The sequence below is a fragment of the Channa argus genome, chromosome 11, assembly GCF_033026475.1.
Source record: "Channa argus isolate prfri chromosome 11, Channa argus male v1.0, whole genome shotgun sequence".
Lineage (NCBI taxonomy): Eukaryota > Metazoa > Chordata > Actinopteri > Anabantiformes > Channidae > Channa > Channa argus.
Window position 1 is genome coordinate 1,085,527 of NC_090207.1, and position 20,023 is coordinate 1,105,549.

Below are 20,023 nucleotides of genomic sequence, written 5' to 3' on the forward strand. Positions count from 1 at the left end.
GAATGTGACTTCTTTCTTTTATAATGTGATTTTTGTTTTGTTTTTTTTCACCTTATCATCACAAGATGACCAGGGCCCAAAAATAAACATAATAATATTAATCATAACTTTTGGAGGATTTGTGGTCGAATCGCCAAACTTGCAGTTGATGTAAATTTCAGCATATAATTTGAAAAATATTGTACATTTATATATAATTATATTTTTGTTATTACTGCGTTTCGACGTCCTCTTCTGGGTTTACACTGATGTAATAGTTCTGAAGAGTGAGGAAGTACAGTGGCAGTAATGATTTGAAAGCTTATAATTTGGATGGATTAAAAACACATACACTGATGATCTGAATACCAAGCCCGTTCTTTTTAACTTCCTTCTCCACATCTTGGTATTCCCGCGATCCTGAAGCCACAGGAAACAGCTTCACGAGGCTGCCTTTCATGTCATCCCAGTGTGCAGGCAGAGCGGGGGCGGCAGCGGCGTCTGCAAAACGAAGTTCAGACAGACATGTGTACGTCTACTTTAATGGTTCAGTCCAAAGTAGCCGGATGGTCTTTAATAGTAATGATTTATCTTTAGTTACTGAACCAAAAGCTGAAATTATTGAAGATGCAGATTGTTGTGTTCAGCTTCATCAACAGTCTGATCTTTTATGTGACTCTTGCCAAAATTCCCCTTCAAACTTCTCTCAGGTTTTTCTGTTTCCATATTTTCAAATACGGAGAATTAGAATTTCATCTAATAAATGTCACAGAACATTTTCTGACAGTCACCAACGTTGAACAATCCTTGTGTAATAGAACACGAACAGGACTTCTGCTTTCAGAATGAGTAAAGCTCTTTGTAACTGGAAATAAGTACATCTGTTACTGCAGCTGGTTTTCCAAGAATCCTATCAAGAAATGTAAGTGCTGCTAAATGTGCCTACACCAGAGAGTTTGGTGACTCCGTTAATCAGATTGGAGAAGGTCTGCCAGCAGAAATAAGCCTGTAGGTGTCGTTTGGAAATGTGCACAAAAACCACTCACCCTTCAGGTCCTTTCTCAGAAGCTCCACCTCTTTACGCCCATTTTCTGAAACAGCTTTTCTCTGCATGACGTCGGCCATGTAGGTTTCATTGTTGATCTCAATCTTCACATTCTTTTTTTTCGTCAGCGCCTCCTCGAGGTGGAGGTTGGTGATCATGTCAAAGGGCACCAGTGACCCGTTGCTGTCTTGAAACTGCCACTCTACCAGCCCCATCACCATTAAAGCCTGGTTCTTCTTGTTGTCTCTCCTCTCCACCTTCCGGATGATGTCCCTGATGGTCAGCACAAAGCAATGTTAATGTACATGTTTTTTTTTTTTTTGCTATAGATTAATTTGGTGGCTGTTTGCTGACCTGACTACACTCTCAGCGGTGAAGACGTCCCTGGTCAGGCCCTCCAGGTAGATGGTGGGCTCCTGGTTCCCCAGCTCTTTCTCCAGATGGATGCTAACCGTCAGTTCCCTCTGCAGGGACCTCAGCTGCTCCATGTCTTCCTGTGACAGCTCACTGATGTACTGGTCTTTGATGATCCTCTTCGCCTGCTCGGCCACGATCAGGTCTGTAATCCTTTTCTTAGCCTGACGTATATCCTGCAGTGGAGGGGGAATGATTTTCAGTTTAGTTACTAACAAGCCCTGCAGCTCTGTACAACACGGGGCCTCGTGAAAGGACATGGAAGGACTGTGTCTTTTCTCCATGGTAGTTCAGCATTTGTGTGCTCAATCAGCAGACGTGTGTCCAGAAAGCAGATTTACTTTTGTTTAGTAAAAATCTAAATCCAAATAAATAAAATCAGGAAATGCATGTTGACCTTGTTGTTGTCAGCACACAGCTGAAACTCTGTGGACTCAAACTCCTCTTTCTCCAGAACCAAGTCCCTGGTGTTGGACCGATCCTCCCAGTTTCCTGTAAAAAAGTCTGAAACAACAAATTAATAATGTTTGTTCATATTACTGTAGGATGTACTATTTTGTGTAAGTGCAGTAGTTTTTCACTGAAAGTTTTGCTGTATTAGGACATTTGAAAGAGAAACAACATATTCTATAGTGTCCTTATAGTTGGCAGGTTTTTAGTTTGAGTCTGAGTTTGAAAGGGGAGAGTGTAGCCAGACAACACAGGATGGTGGTGTGTAAAATGACGCTGGTGGTGAGGAAGATGAAGAGGACAAAGGCAGAGCAGAGGACGAAGTGGGGGAAGTTAAAAAAGGAAGAATGTCGTGTAGTTTTCAGGGAGGAGCTGAGACAGATTAGGGTGGTTTGGAGGTGCTTCCAGATGACTGGACCACTACAGCTAATGTGATCAGGGAGACAGGTAGGAGGGTACTCGGTGTGTCATCTGGAAAGAGGAAAGTGGACAAGGAGATTTGGTGGTGGAACGAGGAAGTTCAGGAGTGTATACAGGGAAAGAGGTTAGCTAAGAAGAAGTGGGACACTGAGAGGACTGAAGAGAGTAGACAGGAGCACAGGGAGATACAGCGTAAGGTAAAGGTAGAGGTGGCAAAGGCCAAACAAAGAGCATATGAGGACTTGTATGTTAGGTTGGACACTAAAGAGGGAGAGGTGGATTTGTACAGGTTGGCCAGACAAAGAGATAGAGATGGGAAGGATGTGCAGCAGGTTAGTGTGATTAAAGATAAGGATGGAAATGTATTGACAGGTGCCAGGAGTGTGATGGGACTTTGAAGAGTTGATGAACGAGGAAAATGAAAGAGAACAAAGAGTAGAAGAGGTGACTGGTGTGGAGCAGGAAGTAGCAAAGATTAGTAAGAGTGAAGTGAGGAGGAGGATGAAGAGTGGAAAGGCAGTTGGTCCTGATGACATACCTGTGGAGGTATGGAAGTGTCTAGGAGAGGTGGCAGTAGAGTTTCTGACTAGTTTGTTTAACAAGATCTTGGAGAGTGAGCGGATGCTGAGGACTGGAGGAGAAGTGTACTGGTGCCAATTTTTAAGAACAAGGGAGATGAGCAGAGCTGTGGCAACTACAGAGGAATAAAGCTGATGAGTCACACAATGAAGTTGTGGGAAAGAGTAGTGGAAGCTCGGCTAAGGGCAGAGGTGAACATTTGTGAGCAGCAATATGGTTTCATGCCTAGAAAGAGAACAACAGATGCAGTATTTGCTTTGAGGATGCTGATGGAGAAGTACAGAGAAGGTCAGAGGGAGTTGCATTGTGTCTTCTTAGATTTAGAGAAAGTGTATGACAGGGTGCCGAGAGAGGAGCTGTGGTATTGTATGAGGACGTCTGGAGCGGCAGAGAAGTTTGTTAGAGTGGTGCAGGACATGTATGAGAGCTGTAAGACAGTGGTGAGGTGCTGTAGGTGTGACAGAGGAGTTCAAGGTGGAGGTGGGTCTGCATCAAAGATCAGCTCTGAGCCCCTTCTTGTTTGCTCTGGTGATGGACAGACTGACAGATGAGGTTAGACAAGAATCTCCATGGACTATGATGTTTGCAGATGACATTGTGATTTGTAGTGAGAGCAGGGAGCAGGTGGAGGAAAATCTAGAGAGGTGGAGGTCTGCTCTGGAAAACAGAGGAATGAAGCTTAGCCGCAGTAAGACAGAATACATGTGTGTGAATGAGAGGGACCCAGGTGGAACAGTGAGGTTACAGGGAGCAGAGGTGAAGAAGGTGCAGGACTTTAAGTACTTAGGGTCAACGATTCAGAGCAATGGAGAGTGTGGAAAAGAGGTGAAGAGACGAGTGCAGGCAGGTTGGAACGGGTGGAGAAAAGTGTCAGGTGTGTTGTGTGATAAAAGAGTATCAGCGAGAATGAAAGGAAAGATTTTCAAGACGGTGGTGAGACCAGAGATGTTGTTCAGCTTAGAGACAGTGGCACTGAAGAAAAGACAGGAGGCAGAGCTGGAGGTAGCAGAGCTTAAGATGTTGAGGTTCTCTTTGGGAGTGACGAGGATGGACAGGATCAGGAATGAGGACATGAATATATCGGTAGAAGGATGCTGAGGTTGGAGCTGCCAGGCAGGAGGTCTAGAGGAAGACCAAAGAGGAGATTTATGGATGTAGCGAGAGAGGACATGAAGTTAGTTGGTGTGAGAGAAGAGGATGCAGAGGACAGAGTTAGATGGAGGCACATGATTCGCTGTGGCGACTCCTGAAAGGAAACAGCCCAAAGGAAAAGACGGAATAAATCTATCCATTACCATATAGTTAAACATCCTGTATCAAGAGACACTTACGTATCTGGGAATTCAACATTATGCTCTAATGGATCAGTCTGCTTGGCGATTAACTTCTAGTTTTAGTGACCTTTGTGCAGAACTTACTTGCAAGTCAGAAATTTCACACTATGCTATTGTTACTGTAGCTTGAATTAATGTTGATAATTTTTTCCACCACCACTAGATATTTTCCAGTTTGACATGATCATATATTTAAATTTCAAGATGGGTGTCAGTTCGTTCTCATGTGCCCCGTGCTGATGTCTAATGACCTAAAGCTGAATGTTGCATGGAAATTTACTCTTCAACCATGCAGGACTTGTTCCTAAAAAAGACAGTCCACAGTAACATGACTGAACCACTGAAGCCTCACTGTGCAGAGCCTTGGAAACTGTTTCACAGAAGCTACAGAGATTTCAGCTTGTTTCAGGTGTATAAACTGTCCTCACCTTCTCCATATCGTCCCAGTTGGTGATGATACCGTGTTCGACGGGGTAGTTCAGGGTCAGTATGTCTCTGTTGCTCTTGGCTTTATCTCCCACGTAGCTGTCGCTCTGTTATGTTCCCACCATCACACACAAATACAACTTTGATGTCACGTATGACACTGCATTTATTGATTAGTTATACATCTACACACAACACGCACGTTTTGTTCATGTTGTCTTGGGTGACCAACAATGGACGAAAAGATGGCACGGGGGTCCTCGTCTCCAACAAACCCGGCTTTGGACATGCTGGAGCCGTTGTCAATAACAATGGCAGGGACCTCTTCATCCATTTCTGAAAGGAAACTTTTAAATTAATTAACTAATTAATTAAACTAATTATTCTCTTCCACTCTCTGGACTGTTTCCACTGCAGGGACTCTTTCTGAGCACCTGGAACCTTTTGAGGAACTTGGTTCAACTGTGAGATGTCCCTGGTCAAAGGATGCAGTCTTCAGTGCTGAAGGTCAAATACTGGTGCATCCAAGGGATTTCAGGAGCGTTGGACTCACGCAGAAGTGTGTATGATGATGTAAAAACTCACTTTTGATCAGTCTGCAGGCTATTTTTGCTTAATCGTCCTGTGGTTCTAGGAAGTCTACTGGTTGTCCCACTGGCCACTCATTGATTGTTACTGTCAGGTACTTGGTGCTCTGTACAAAGCAGGTGAGGTGTGTACGTAGGGAGGCCGCTCTTTAACATGGGCCATACATGCATTGCATCTTTACTCCTGTCTTCTTTGGGTGGAATGACTACAGTGAGAACCTGGGAAAGTTCTAGTGTTACTGTATGTTCAATCACAGACTTTAGTCAAACAGCACTCTGAACCCTAACCTCCATGTCAGAGTGAGAGCAGAGTTGTCTAGTTCACCTATGTGGATGCCCCAGCCCTGAGGTTGATGTGCTGGAAGCAGAAAATAAGGATTTACTGTGCCAAGGCCTAATTGTGGTGGCTGGACAACTGAGTGAGAGCAACTCTAAACTGAAGCACTTGTCCTGACCATCTGCAGTGGTCGGGACACCAAAAGTGTTCCAAGAAAGGAAAACCATTGAACGTTAGTCCAAGACAATTTGTTTTGTTGCCAGTTTCTTTAGCCTTTGAATCAATAACTAAAATGTCAGTTTTGTTCTGCTTATGCTGCATGAAAGGTCTGTGACATCCAAACACTAATGTCTAAAATAGATTTTAATAAGGGATCAATAGGACAAACAGCCACATAAAGCTGAGTGTCTTTAACAAAGCTTTGGAATGAGATGCCAAGTCTTGTGATCACACCACCTAGAGGTAACAAACACAAGTTAATATTTGTCGTCCTAAAATGGATCCCTGGGGAACGCCATAAGTTATCTCAAAAGTTGAGATATGTTTTCACTAGTTTAAAAAAACAGCCTGCTAGACATGTAAGATAAACAGTTAATGCTGGTTCTGATAGAAAGGTGTCAATAATTGGTGGCTGGTCATAAAGTTATGGCTGATCAGTGTCTATTCAATAACTATTCAATAACAATAATAAAGATATTTTGAATGAAAAACACAAAACAATTCTAAGAAATTGTAGTGCTGCTTCTTACCTGTGCAGGTGAGTCTTGTCTGTAAGTGCAGTGCAGATGTTCCTCTTCCCCAGCTGTGCTCAGTAGATGCATATCAGGAAGCTGCTAAACTGGGCTATAATGCAGACTTTGCCCCTGCAGTCCAACAGGCCCCGCCTTTCACCAGCTGTTATGAGAACAATCCAGAATGTTATATGCTGTTATCTGGCCCTGCGTCTGGTTTTGTGGTTCACCATGACTCTGGCTCTTGTCTCTTATCACCTCATAAATTGTTTCTAACTCCATCATACTTTAGATTAAAGCTGCAATTTTTCAGTCTACCTCACGACAACACTGGAGTTTCCCTTTGGGTTTAATGAATAACTAACTACCCTTTAAGCGATAATATGTGATGATAATGATGAATCTGGATCAAGACTTTGGAACAACAAGCATTTTATTAGTCATCTTAAACCTAATGCAGGAAACCGTCTTCTTCCTCTTTCCAAATAAAGCCACAGGAATTATGACTCTTGGTGTTGGACTGCCCCAACACCACAAGTACCATGGATTAAAATCTCAAAGTCATGCAAAGGAATAAAAGGTTTTGCTTTGACCAGTTGTCTTAAATGTATAAAGCTGGATTTGACCACTGATCTAATCTGTGCATGAAGTTTGAGATCACTGTCCAGTCTCACACCCAGATCTGTTACTGTAGGTTTCAAATTTTGACTTAAAAAACCCAGGTCAACTTGAACTTTGGAGGCATCACTAGTCCCAAAAAGCAAGACCTTAGTCTTTTTCTCGTTAAAGTGAAAAGATTAATCAACATCAATGCCTTCATTTCTTCCACACTCTCCAGGAGTGATGACAGACTGGCAGATGAGGCAAATGCACTTAGAAAATGTCATAGTGAAACAAAGTCCACCTCCCACTCTGTATGGAAGTGGTAAGTTTTTGAGTTCTTACTTTTTCCAGTTCCCACACTCATTTTTAAACCCTTTCTTAAGTTTAAAAGAAATAAATTGGAGGCTCTCGCTAGCTTGCTAGAGTTTTGCAGCACTTGGCGCCGTTGACCCATGTGTCACAAAAGGTCAGATGTCAGACTGGCTGCACTGTACGTCAATCAAGTGACAAATTTCATAGTGAGGACGGATGATGGGCTCACGTCTACTTTGTTAATTCCATGCGATCTACCCACAGTGCCTTTGCGATCGACCGGTAGATCGTGATCAACGTATCAAAAACAGCAGAGGATGCGACAGAGATAATAGGGTCATAAAAACAAGGACTAATCAGAGCCCTGGTGCTCGTGACCTTATCAATAAAAAAGCGCATGAAATTCTCACACACTTCAGCAGAGTTCTCATGATAGCTTGATTGAGGGACATTAAGGACAGAGTTTATGGTTTTAAATAAAACACACGTGTTGTGAGAGTTTGAAACAATAACATCAGAAAAAAAACAAGGCCAATTGTCGCTTAACATCTGCAAAGACACCTTTAACTTTCTTCCTTGGACAAGAAAGACGCATATCAAAAACAACAGGCATATGGTCTGAATATGCAGCATCAGACTTCAAGGATAAAAACTGTAAAGCCGTGTGTTTAGACAAGATCAAGAGTGTGCCCACGTTCTTGTAGGGGATCAGACACAAACTGTATAACATTCAAAGTGCTTCTCAGGGCAACACACGTAAATGTTAAAATCCCCAAGTGTTAAAACGCTGTCAGATTTAGGCGTCTACCTGGGGGGCCGATATATAACAGAGCACAACACAGGGGGACAGAACCCTGCTCAAATGAGTTCATCTCAAAGCTGGAATAAGACGCTGTCAGCGTGACCTGTTTACAAGCATAATTTTCCCTGCAAATAGTTGCTGTTCCTCCTCTACGACCACATGTCCTCAGAGAGTTACAATATGTGCAACCAGGTGGCAAAAGTTCATAAAAAGCACTGAGCTCACGACTGTCATCCATGTTTCCGTTAGAAAATCCAACCGACAAGACAGAAACAAATCCTTTAGAATAAAGGTTTTGTTAGGTAGCGATCTAGCATTCACTAGTGTTACGGTTGAGGAAGTTAAGTGCAAGGACCCAAGTAAGGAGACGGCAAGAGGAGGTACAAAGAAAGGGCTATTTATTAGGAGGAATTTGGAGGAGTGAACAAAACTAAAGATCAATCCACAAGGAGGGTAAAGAACTTACAGACAGACTAAGAGAACAAAAGGAAACAAAACTACATAAATCCTAATGTAACAGGAGTCTCCACAGCGAATCATGTGCCTCCATCTAACTCTGTCCTCTGCATCGTCTTCTCTCACACTAACTAACTTCATGTCCTCCCTCACTACATCCATAAATCTCCTCTTTGCTCTTCCTCTAGACCTCCTACCTGGCAGCTCCAACCTCAGCATCCTTCTACCGATATATTCACAGTTTCTCCTCTGAACATGTCCAAACCACCTCAATCTGTCCTCTCTGACTTTATCTCCGAAACATCTAACATGAGCTGTCCCTCTGATGTCCTCATTCCTGATCCTGTCCATCCTCCTCACTCCCAAAGAGAACTTCAACATCTTAAGCTCTGCTACCACCAGCTCTGCCTCCTGTCTTTTCTTCAGTGCCACTGTCTCTAAGCTGAACAACATCTCTGGTCTCACCCCCGTCTTAAACATCTTTCATTTCATTCTCGCTGATACTCTTTTATCACACAACACACCTGACACTCAGACGGGCTCAGAGCTGATCCTTGATGCAGACCCACCTGCACCTTGAACTCCTCTGTCTCACCTACAGCACCTCACCACTGTCTTACAGCTCTCATACATGTCCTGCACCACTCTAACAAACTTCTCTGCCGCTTCAGACGTCCTCATACAATACCACAGCTCCTCTCTCTGCACCCTGTCATACACTTTCTCTAAATCTACAAAGACACAATGCAACTCCCTCTGACCTTCTCTGTACTTCTCCATCAGCATCCTCAAAGCAAATACTGCATCTGTTGTTCTCTTTCTAGCCTTGAAACCATATTGCTGCTCACAAATGTTCACCTCTGCCCTTAGCCGAGCTTCCACTACTCTTTCCCACAACTTCATTGTGTGACTCATCAGCTTTATTCCTCTGTAGTTGCCACAGCTCTGCACATCTCCCTTGTTCCCACCAGGAATCCTTGAGAAAAGGAGGAAAGGGTTGTTAAAATAACAGGAAAGATTAAAAGAAAGAGAAATTAAAACATTAATACCATAAATGCTCGACCTGGGAGCGATTGGACACTATGTTTGAGTTGATGGTTGGTTGTAATTTATGGTGGAAATTGTAATGTCAAAACCTATGAAAACCTGTAATAAAAGCACACAGAACAGAGCTCTGCTTAACAAAATAAATTCACTATTGAAGGAAATTGGCATTACAGGTGTGTGGAAGGTTATTTTACGCAGCAAGTGAACATTTTGACCCTGAAGTTGATGTGTTGGCAGCAGAAAACATGAACAACATAAGGATTTGATCAACTTTGACAAGGGCCAAATTTTGATGGCTGGATGATGATGGCTGCAAAACTCCTCCTGTTATGGGATGTTCTTGATCTACAGTGGTCAGCAACTACCAAAAGTTGTCTGAGGAAGGAAAAGGCTCATTGATGGATGTGGGGAGAGAAAGCTGGTCCATGTAGTCTCATTCAGTAGAAGAGCTACTGTAGCTCAAATTAGTCAAAAAGGTAATGCTGGTTCTGATAGAAAGATCTCAATATTAGGTGGGTGGTCATAACGTTATGACGGATCGGTGTAAGTCTAATCAACAATTTTGTGCCACAACTCTCAACTGCAGTGGATGTGTTAAGATATTTTAGATGAAAAACACAAAACATTATCAGAAATTGTAGTGCTGCTTCCGGTTTCCCTGACACAAGCTTTGCCTGGTCCAAACACAGCAATAGATTGGATAAAGTTTAGGCTAAAACAGAGTTTAGGTGGAGATAAAAAAGATCATTGTTCAGGTCACAGTGATGAATTAGTTATTGTCAGGGAACCTGTTGCTCTACAAGATGTTTAAGCTAATTTTGCAAAAGCCAGCTAAGTATTTGTGGGTTCAGTCTGAAATCAGTTGGTGATTAAAAAGTTTGTTTAATTAAAGTGTGTCTGTTGCTGCCAACTTGAGTTGGATAAGGTCCAGGATTAGAAGATTAAGAAAAAACTGGACATTTTGGTGAATTTAAAAAACAAATGCTTATGTAGTAACAGGCTACTGGTTATTGGAGCAGAAAACTTTCATTTTCATACATAACATAGAACATAATAATACAAAATAATAATAAGATAACATTTTAAAGTGTTTAATAAATTCTCAGTAATACAATCAGATGTACTAGAAGTTGTGTTATACAGTGACATGAAGTCAGTGTGGTAAATAAAATGAAACATCCGTGTGAGGTACATCCACGCTCCATCTACAGGAGTCTGAAAACCACCACCAGGAGGAGACTGACAGCCAGAAGACAGGACCATCTGACTGGAACAGGGTTGGGAGCAGAGACTGCTGTCCATGGTGCTGAACAGCACAGCAACAGCACGGACACACCATGTTTTCATATTTAGCATTTAGCAATTTTATTTTTTAAATATGTTTTTAATTAATGTTTCAGTTCTGTGGTTTTTGTGAATACTGGGCTGAGGGGGCTTGGCCATGATGCCATGATGCTTAGGGGGCTCCTTAAATATGCCCCAAAAAAGGGTGTATGAGTTCATAAAAAGTAAAGTTAAATACTTATTCTGATGTAATTATAATAATAATTGTACACACCAAAAAGCTACAGCATTAACAAAAAGAAAAAGGGAGGGGGTTCACCACGAAGCACGTGCACTTAGGGCACCCACATGGACAGCAGTGGCTCTGTGAGGTAGCCAAGCTTTTAAGAGCACTTGACGTGGACGATGGCGGGGCCGGACTCGTAGTACTCTTGTTTGCTGATCCACGTTTGCTTGAAAGTGGAGAGGGAGGCCAGCATGGAGCCACCAATCCAGACTGAGTTTCTTCTGTCTAAAGGATCAACGATCTGGAGGTGATGAGAGAAAACGGATAAGCCATGAAGGGATGATGCAGGGTTTTAATTATCACGATGAAAGGAAGTTAATTCCATATTGAGGTTTGAGAAAAGGTCAAGTAAGTAATATTGTGGTAAATGAGGAAATGCTCTAAAAGGTTTTAAGATTAGATGCAAAACAAAACAAAAAAGACTGTACATTGGTTTTCAAGGTGGGTGGAGCCAGTGCTTTGATCTCCTTCTGCATGCGGTCAGCCATGCTGGGAAACATGGTGCTGCCTCCAGTCAGAACAGTGTGAGCAAACAGATCTTCACGGATGTCCACGTCGCACATCATGATGCTGTCAAACAGTGTCTTGTGGAGACCAGGCGACTCCATTCCTGAACACAGAAGTGAGACATTTTAGCATCAAATTCATGTTTAATGCAGATTTGCAGCACATATAAGACCAGAAACGCCTCACAACTACAATGATGCTCTAAATGGAGAAGAAGGAGAAAAAGCACTATCTGAGAATTGAGGAAGATCTGCGGGAGCAAAGTTCAGACTGGCTTCTGATATCCCATAAGATTCAAGTTTCCTCAGCACTGGTTACACAGTTTGCTTTGAATTATTTCCTGAAGTGAGACCATCAGCGTTGATAACAAACCAAGAAATGAAGGCTGGAAGAGGGCCTCTGGGCAGCGGAACCTCTCGTCTCCAATGATGACGATCTGTCCATCGGGAAGCTCGTAACTCTTTGATGTGGGAGGAGGCAAGGAAGGAAGGGTGGAGGAGGAGGCTGCCGTGCGCATCTCCTGATCCAAGTCCAGAGCCACGTAGCAGAGCTGCTCCTTGATGTCACGCACGATCTCACGCTCGGCTGGAGGTCATGGTTTAAAGATTTGTTTAACAAAAAGAGCCGAAACACAACTCACAAATCTGAACATAGAAAATCAAACAGTTAAACAGGCTGCAGACATTCGCAAGCTTCATCTATTGCTCAGATGTTACTTGTTATTAAAAACTATAATATGGGTTCAAATCTTTTCTTCAGTTGTTCAGGAAGGAAGCGTTGTACCAGTGGTGCTGAATAAGTAGCCTCTCTCATTGAGGATCTTCATCAGGTAGTCGGTCAGGTCTCTACCAGCCAGGTCCAGACGGAGGATGGCGTGATGCACGGCGCAGCCCTCATAGACGGGCACAGCGGTGCTCACACCATCACCAGAGTCCATGACAATACCTGCAACATCGCTCAGTCACAGAAGAAACTTGTCTGAATTCCACTGATCCTGTTCTAGGTACATGAATACTACCTCTCCCTGATCTAGACACGTTGCCCTGCTTAGTTTAAAGAGGTCTACTCCCTGGTTCACAAAGAATACGTGAGCCCTTAAACAAAACTGCAAGAGACTTGAACAAATGATCGGCAGCTTTCGGCTTGTCCCCTCGGGGGTCACCACAGCGGAACGTGTTCTGCACGTTGATTTATCTTGACCTGGGGACCAGAATCAACAAAACTGTTTGCAAATGAAACTGGACTCTTCTTACAAGAGTTGTTTTCTGCTAAAACTTTGTTTTATTCCAGCTGGACTTGATTCTTCTGTAATAAATTAAGGATTCCAGATTAACTTTTGGCATTTTTACTCTCCCCATTCCAATAAACTCAGCTGTCCACTGTGTTCTCAGATAGGACCAGCTTGAACTATATTTGACACTACGTCCCCCAATTTTCTTTCAACCTAGTGCTGTCCTCTAAACCCACTACCTGCATTTTTGACCCGCAACCAGTTAATCTTTGGCAAGTTTTAGAACCCACTGTCCCAAATCATTAATCTATTTGCTATATCTGCTACTGTACTATCCACCTTCAAGACTGCTGAAGTAAAAGCTTTATTTTGGATCCAAAGTCTATTACAAAGAAATTGCCAAAATCAAAAATTCCCTTCTTATCTAAAAATTAACACAAACAATCATAATATACTTTTAGATCGACTAAAGCAGAAACTGTGTCTCTGGTTTGGCTCTTCGGTAGGTTGAGTAGTTATATCCTATTTATCTGTAAGATTTTGATAGATTTTGTTTTCCTTTCAGCTAATCCCATGAGTTCAGGGTCGTCACAGTGGATCATTTGTCCGCATGTTGATTTGACACAGTTTTTAAATCAGTTTTTACACTGGATGCCCTTCCTGACTCGACCCCCTCCAAATTCTACCGGGCTTGAGACTGCACGGCTGGGGATGGGTCAACACTAGTAGTCGGGAAGAGCGGCGGCGAATGGTCGGTAGGCAGCCACTCTACCAACTGAGCCACTGCCTGCTTCTGTCTATCTGTACGAATACGCGCTTCAAATACCAGCAGCTGTCCTGGAGCCAATCATACTCATCTGTCCACAGAACACTACTCCATTCAGGTATGTTGACATGGTCCTGAACAAGCTACAGACGAAACGCAATGTTCTTCGTCCTGCAGCCCAGCCATGTTCACTATTGTTGTTAGTGGTTCTGATGTTGGACTCATGAATTCTGGTATCAGCGAGTTACCCTAGGGTTCCTGTGACTTTCTGCACGTTTATGCACCTTGCTCCTGCTGTAATCTTGGATGCCTCTCTCTGTTTATCTCTATGTAAGCCAGTCTATAAGCCCTGTTATAGACTGGCAACGTTTTCGGTGTGTGGCCAGCCTTTTTTTGGGCCCTTTAACAGCATGAGCGATGAATGGATATTGGGAAACAATGAGCTCAACAGAAGGCTCTTTGGAGGACACATTTTTTTGCAGGTAATGAAGCCTATTGAGATTAGAGGGGTATGTGTTAGCCCACTCAGTATTATCATGATTCAATCAGGGATAAATCACATGCACATAAAGAGAATAACCAAACTTAGACAAAGATGTTTGTGGTTGTGTTTGTGCTCTGACCTGTGGTACAACCGGTGGTGTGCAGGGACAGGACGGCTGGGATGGCCACATACATGGCCGGGACACCGAAGGTCTCAAACATGGTCTGGAGCACAATTGTAATTATAGAAGAAACTGCAAGAAACTTTAACTCACCAGAAGAAGTGTGAACAAAAAGCTGCAGTGATTTTCGTGTGAATTAAAAATTGTCAGGCTAGAGGAGCTTTACATTTGATCAAATGTTAGCATCAAAGCTGCACCTTTGACTGATTTTTCCACAGCAGTTGGCTTGTGAAAAATCAACAGGTCTTGAGGATTCACCACAAACCCACCTCTGCCAAATGCTCCCTGTTGGGTTTGGGGTTGAGTGGAGCCTCAGTCAGCAGCACTGGGTGCTGTGCAGGGTCCACATTGAGCTCATCGTAGAAGGTGTGATGCCAGATCTGCAGGACGGGAGAGATGTTGGTTTAATGAATTATAAAAGCTGAAGGCATTAATGGACATATAGAATTCTACAAAAATTGGTATTTTCTGGTCACGTGGAAAACGTAAAGCTGAGTTAGAAAGTTTCTGCATGTTGTTATTGAAATAATTAAGATGACTGAACCATGTAGACGTTACTATGCAGAGGACAGAACACTGCATCTTACAGAAGTTACAGAGACTTAAACCGTCCTCACCTTCTCCATATCGTCCCAGCTGGTGACGATACCGTGCTCCATGGGGTACTTCAGGGTCAGGATGCCTCTTCTCCTCTGGGCTTCGTCTCCCACATAGCTGCCCGTCTGTCCCATTCCCACCATCACACACAAACACATCTTTACGGTTACATATTACTCTGCATGTCTTATACATCTGTTGTACGATACCCACATGAGGTCCATGGTGTCTCGGGTGGCCCATGATGGATGGGAAGACAGCACGGGGCTTCTCGTCTCCGGCAAAGCCAACCTTGCTGATGCCAGAGCCGTTGTCAATAATGAGGGTAGCAGCTTCTTTGTCCATGCTTGAAAGGAGACGTTTAGATCGATGAGACGGGTTTAAATATTATTTTTTCCACAGCACCTTAAACCACATCACCTTCCTTCATTTTCTTGACCTGTTTCCTCTGTTATGATTATTTTTAAGAAAAATAATTATCGTTGATGTTATTACCAAAGTCACAATTATGAGCCATTGTCCACATTGTTCTGTGTTTGTGTACTTTATCTGTTAACGGTGACTGAACAAAATCCAGAACTTCCAGAAATGTAAATTTCAGTGTGAATTTCTGTACACATTTAAAACCTCTCTTTGCTTTTAATGTCCAATCAGGATCTCTGACATTTTAAAAGTGTTGCCTGGCTCCACCTGAGCTCATGTCAAAGTAACACCATCTATGTGCAGCTGTCCAGTAACAACTTCCCCATGGGATCAGTTCTAGCAATGATTTATAACTTGCCTAATGACATCGATGTAACACATCATATACTTTTTCTTTAAGATCCCTGTGAGATGAAACAGAAACTAGTTGTGCTTCTTTGAATAGCAGTTATTTGTTGGGTGGGACATTTTAAGTTGTTTGACAAGTTAAAGCTGTTGTGTGCGTCTGTGTTTTTTAAGCTTTAGTGCTTTGGGCTTTTTCTATAAAGGTCGGCCTAAATAAAAGAAAGCACCAGCTGCTCCCTCCAAACATCCTCGACTGACACATCTACTGATTCACACACACAGTGACTCTGCTCCAAACAAAGATATAAAGACAAATAACGGATTGAAGAGAAAGTGAAAATCTATATTTACATTATTGTACTTTTAAAAGGCCTCAATCCTAAATTTTACTGTACTTTTTGATAGTTTTATTCATAAATTAAACAATTTCACCAGAATTCGGATAGAATTAAATGTACAGTAACAAACCCTGCCAGGTGGGTTTTCTGAAGTCTATGCTTGTTTATTTGGTGAGAAAAAGTTTTGGAGCAAAGACATTTCTACATTTGAATCTGCATAAAACACCAACAACACCTTCCCAGAGCACTATGGTTGGAGCATGAAGTTAGAATATTTGTGTACTGACGAGCAGACAGCCTGATATTTCCAGTGTTTTACAGGATAAGTGCAAATATGACAAGTAATTTTCATTAAATAAATAAATCTATTTGTTAATAAAACTTGATTGTAGAAGTTTTGTTTTATAAAACAACACAAAACTGTCAGAAAACAAACCATAGAGCTGCTTCCTACCTGTACAGGTAAGTCCTGAGTGTGTGTGTGTGTATATGTTCCCCACCACACACTAATTTCCTGTTAAACCCATTAATGTACATCATTCTGTCCTACCTGTTTTCCTGTGGTATCTAGCAGTGTGAATAGAACCAACCTGGTTCTGATCTCCCTCTGTCTCAAGACTCTGGACGCTGGATTGTGTTATTTGAGCTGCGACTGTAAATGTGTTCTCTGTAAATTAAAGTAAAGCAATGTACACAACATCCCTGCCTGTCTGTCAGTCTGTCCACATCTGGGAACCAGGTATTTGAAGACTAAGTTCTAAGTAATGTGTGGAATTCACTCCACACATTACAGTTTCTCTTTCACTTCAGCTGTCATCACAAAAATGAGGAATGCTTGTTTGTTTAGCGTGACAACTTAAGCCGTCCAATCACATCCACTTCTCATGGTAGCTTCTCGTTCTTTTAGAGCTATGTTGGGGCAATGAAGCTGGATCAGTGGTTGTTTTTTTCATTCCTTGGACCAGGATTAGGTTTTATGGCTGTATCATGGCAAAGTGATAAAAATCACATAATAAAACCCTTAAAAAGGGAAGTAGTGAAGGAAGAGGATGGAGAAACCGATTCACTGCTCTCACCATCATTCACCTGTAGTTACAGATAGTGATGGAGCAATGAAGGAGCATCAAAACCAGCTAGTGCTCATAATAACTGATAACAGGAAATAGTTTGGTGTATGAGTATAAATAGACTGAAGCAATGCCGTCCATTGTTATGTTTGTACAGGTGGGTGTTGGCTGCGTAGTTTCAAAATGCTGTTTGTTTCTTCATCCTGCTGTGTGTTATGGAACAAATGGATCGAAGCAACTTTGCCCTGAGTTTAGGGCCTAGCGTTAGGGCCTTAAATCTTCTGCTTATCCTGAGTCGGCTCGCGGTGGCAGCAGGTTTAGCAGGGCCTCTGCCTCTGTGGCTCTGGTTGGTCCATGCTTTTATGTTTGAACACAGTCTGAGCCCAAAGAGGATTTTCAGATTTTCACTAGACAATTTATTTCAGGTTTTACCAGTTTTACCTTACCAGTTTTTGCAAGGCCAAGTCAGGTCTGAAGTGTTTGGGGGGTCAAGCCAAAGTCAAGTCCCAAGTCTCCTTTGTTGTTATGAGCGTTCTTATATTTGTTGCCATCCAAACTCCATCAGAGCAGATACCGCATTATCATGCATTACTTTAAAGGTAATAACTGTATTTAATAAAATACTCAGATACATAGGAAAGTGCTCATTTGCTAGCCCATGTAAAAAAAAAACGGAAGTGGGGCTGAGGTGCTACAAAATAAAGGCTGTGAACAGGAAGTAAAGCTGGTGAAACAAAGAAACAAAAGACTCAATAATAAAGTCAGTCAGATGTTTTTTTTTTCTTTATTAGATTATTTAATAAATGTTATATGATCACTTTTAGAGACTCTACAAATTCTGTGGCACAGTGAGAAGAATGATTCATAACCACTGCAACAGCTTTCTGTCACACTACTTCAACTATGAGGTCAATATCTTGTTGAATGATCTGTTTTGAGTGTAACATTATTACACTTAAAGTCATATCACGTTCTATCATAGTTTCAACAAGCTCATGTCTCTGATCATGTTCAACCTGTCCAGTGTGACAGTGATCTTTGAAGATTGTCTTCACCTTTTTGGGGTCCAAAGATTTCATAATTGACCACAAGGTTAAATTGACTCAAATATTCAACATCTTCCAAATTACTCCAAATTCAGTTTTAAGAAATTAGACACAGAACTGTGCCTGCACAATAGTCTTTGGTGAGAAACTTGCCAGATGGTCGACAAGGTTTGGTGGTTTTGAGGTTGTCAGATGAACTTCTTTTGCCATCTTAGCCTGATCATTCTTTGGTCCATACTTAAATTACTATAAATTGAAATAGTGACACAGTGACTGTGTTGTGACGCTATGGCACTAAATCTAGGACACGAGCAAATTCAGATACAAACTGGAAACTAGGTTTATTCTTTGAGTGACTAAATAGTTTGACCTCTCGTGAACTTTAGCTGTTCCTCTACAACATGCAAAATATGAGTGAAAGTAAAATCAACAACAACTAAAACTGCAAATGATTAAGGATGAATATGATATTTGGAGATAGTGAATGTATTGTTTTACAGAGCATTTCCATCCATGGTACCGTCCATTACATCGACTGACATGGAGACTGACTCTGCATCAATATTAGTTTCAGTTTGTTTCTGTATCTTTTGTTGTCATGGTTTTCTGAAAAAAAATGGTAAAACAACAGCACAGTGGAAGAAAACAAAACTGATGCAGACAATCCAGTTTATGACAAGTGATCATAAGAAACTCTTTCCTTCTGTCTAAACTGAAACTCCTGTAGCAGCCTGTCCACTGACACCACTTTATCTTTGAAAACCAACATCAGGTGGCCACATTCATTATGATCACTGACCCAGTCCTGCAGTGTGATTTTAACAGTAGTTTGATTAATTCCATAGAAAGTCAGGAGAACTGTGTCAGATAAACGTTGGCCATCGAACATTGGTGTTGACTGTGAGTGCAAGTACAAAACATCTGTTGCATTGTCCTTGGCACAGTTGTTGATGGTGACTGAGCCGTGATGGAAGGCCAACATGTAAATGTCACTTCCATCGCCCCCAACCAGGTAATCTCCACCAGTGGACACCAAGATGTCGTTTCCATCTGAGCCTGTGAGAAGGGCACTTTCATAACCCGACACTAAGATATCAGAGTAGATGGTGCCGATAACAGTCTCCACATCCTTCAACACGTCTCCCTCAGCATCAGCATAGCGTCCTTGTCCAGTCAGCAGGTTTACATAAACCCCTTCACCTTTTTCATGATCACCCCGGTACAGAACAGCATCTTTGCCAGGACCTCCATTCACTAGATCGGCCCCTGGTCCAGGAATGAAGACGTCCCTGCCAGAGTTCCCCATCATTGTGTCATTTCCATCCTCACCATAGAGAGTGTCGTCTCCGAAGCCACCAATCAGGAGGTCATCTCCATTTCCTCCGATCAGCGTGTCATCTCCTTCACCTCCTTCCAATGCATCATCCTTCCATCCACCAATGAGAGCGTTGTCTTCATCATTACCTAGTATGGTATTGGACTGGGAGGGACAACCTTGCACAGTATGGACCTTTGACAGATTTCTCACAGAGTTGAGGTCTAGATGACAGTCAACCTGTGACTGTTTCAGAGTCACTTTGAAAGCTTCAATCACAAATACTGGAACTTCTCCAGTTGAATTTAGTGGTACCAGTTTAAAATGCACCCCATCCGAGCTCTGAAACTCTAGGTGCTGGTGTTGGTAACCATTATTGTAGTTGAGCAGACTGAGATGTAATTTTTCCCCTTTTGTTGTGATGATCAGTTTCTGATCTCTTTCTAATGATGAGTCCAGTTCCATCCTCTGCAGCTGGATTTGGCTGCCATCAAGGAAGTCCATATCAACTAACACAGTATCAATCTTCTGATCTTCTGCAAAGTTGTCGATCATTATGTTGTCTCCATATCCGTGTTTAATTATGTAAGTGTCTTTTCCGTTACGTCCACTCATCAGTGCACCCCCTGTGTAGGGATCAAGTAAATTGTCATTGCTGTTTCCAACCATGATGTCAAAACCTGAAGAGCCG

The 20,023-nt window shown here is 42.2% G+C and overlaps 3 protein-coding genes across 3 annotated transcripts in view; all 3 read right to left on the reverse strand.

Moving 5' to 3' along the window:
• LOC137135769 (protein mono-ADP-ribosyltransferase PARP14-like) overlaps positions 1 to 20,023 on the reverse strand; it is a 59,894-nt gene that overhangs the window by 2,318 nt on the left and 37,553 nt on the right. The window contains exon 21 of the mRNA XM_067520332.1: positions 332 to 480. Within this exon, the coding sequence (XP_067376433.1) occupies positions 332 to 480 (149 nt within the window). The remainder of the gene's footprint in view (positions 1 to 331; positions 481 to 20,023) is intronic.
• Positions 1,509 to 6,565, reverse strand: LOC137135777 (uncharacterized). The gene is made up of 5 exons (XM_067520342.1): positions 6,261 to 6,565; positions 4,850 to 4,983; positions 4,650 to 4,754; positions 1,836 to 1,942; positions 1,509 to 1,614 (listed from the first exon to the last, which is right to left on the reverse strand). The coding sequence occupies exons 2-5, from the start codon at positions 4,979 to 4,981 to the stop codon at positions 1,578 to 1,580; spliced, it is 381 nt and encodes a 126-aa protein (XP_067376443.1). The 5' UTR covers positions 4,982 to 4,983; positions 6,261 to 6,565; the 3' UTR covers positions 1,509 to 1,577.
• On the reverse strand, positions 10,570 to 16,742 carry LOC137135773 (actin, cytoplasmic 2-like). The gene is made up of 9 exons (XM_067520335.1): positions 16,455 to 16,742; positions 15,012 to 15,144; positions 14,819 to 14,923; positions 14,471 to 14,581; positions 14,160 to 14,244; positions 12,323 to 12,484; positions 11,912 to 12,124; positions 11,461 to 11,642; positions 10,570 to 11,273 (listed from the first exon to the last, which is right to left on the reverse strand). Exons 2-9 carry the CDS (start codon positions 15,141 to 15,143, stop codon positions 11,130 to 11,132), a joined length of 1,134 nt encoding a protein of 377 aa, XP_067376436.1. The 5' UTR covers position 15,144; positions 16,455 to 16,742; the 3' UTR covers positions 10,570 to 11,129.

Excerpts from the sequence above, each read along its gene's own strand:
- LOC137135777 (XM_067520342.1), bottom strand. The coding sequence starts at position 4,981 with ATGGATGAAGAGGTCCCTGCCATTGTTATTGACAACGGCTCCAGCATG. Across the intron at positions 4,755-4,849 it reads CAAGACAACATGAACAAAAC|AGCGACAGCTACGTGGGAGA; the intron begins GTGCGTGTTGTG and ends GGAACATAACAG. Across the intron at positions 1,943-4,649 it reads ACTGGGACGATATGGAGAAG|ACTTTTTTACAGGAAACTGG; the intron begins GTGAGGACAGTT and ends TTGTTGTTTCAG.
- LOC137135773 (XM_067520335.1), bottom strand. The coding sequence starts at position 15,143 with ATGGACAAAGAAGCTGCTACCCTCATTATTGACAACGGCTCTGGCATC. Across the intron at positions 14,245-14,470 it reads ACAGGGAGCATTTGGCAGAG|ACCATGTTTGAGACCTTCGG; the intron begins GTGGGTTTGTGG and ends ATTGTGCTCCAG. Across the intron at positions 12,485-14,159 it reads CACCACCGGTTGTACCACAG|GTATTGTCATGGACTCTGGT; the intron begins GTCAGAGCACAA and ends GCGATGTTGCAG.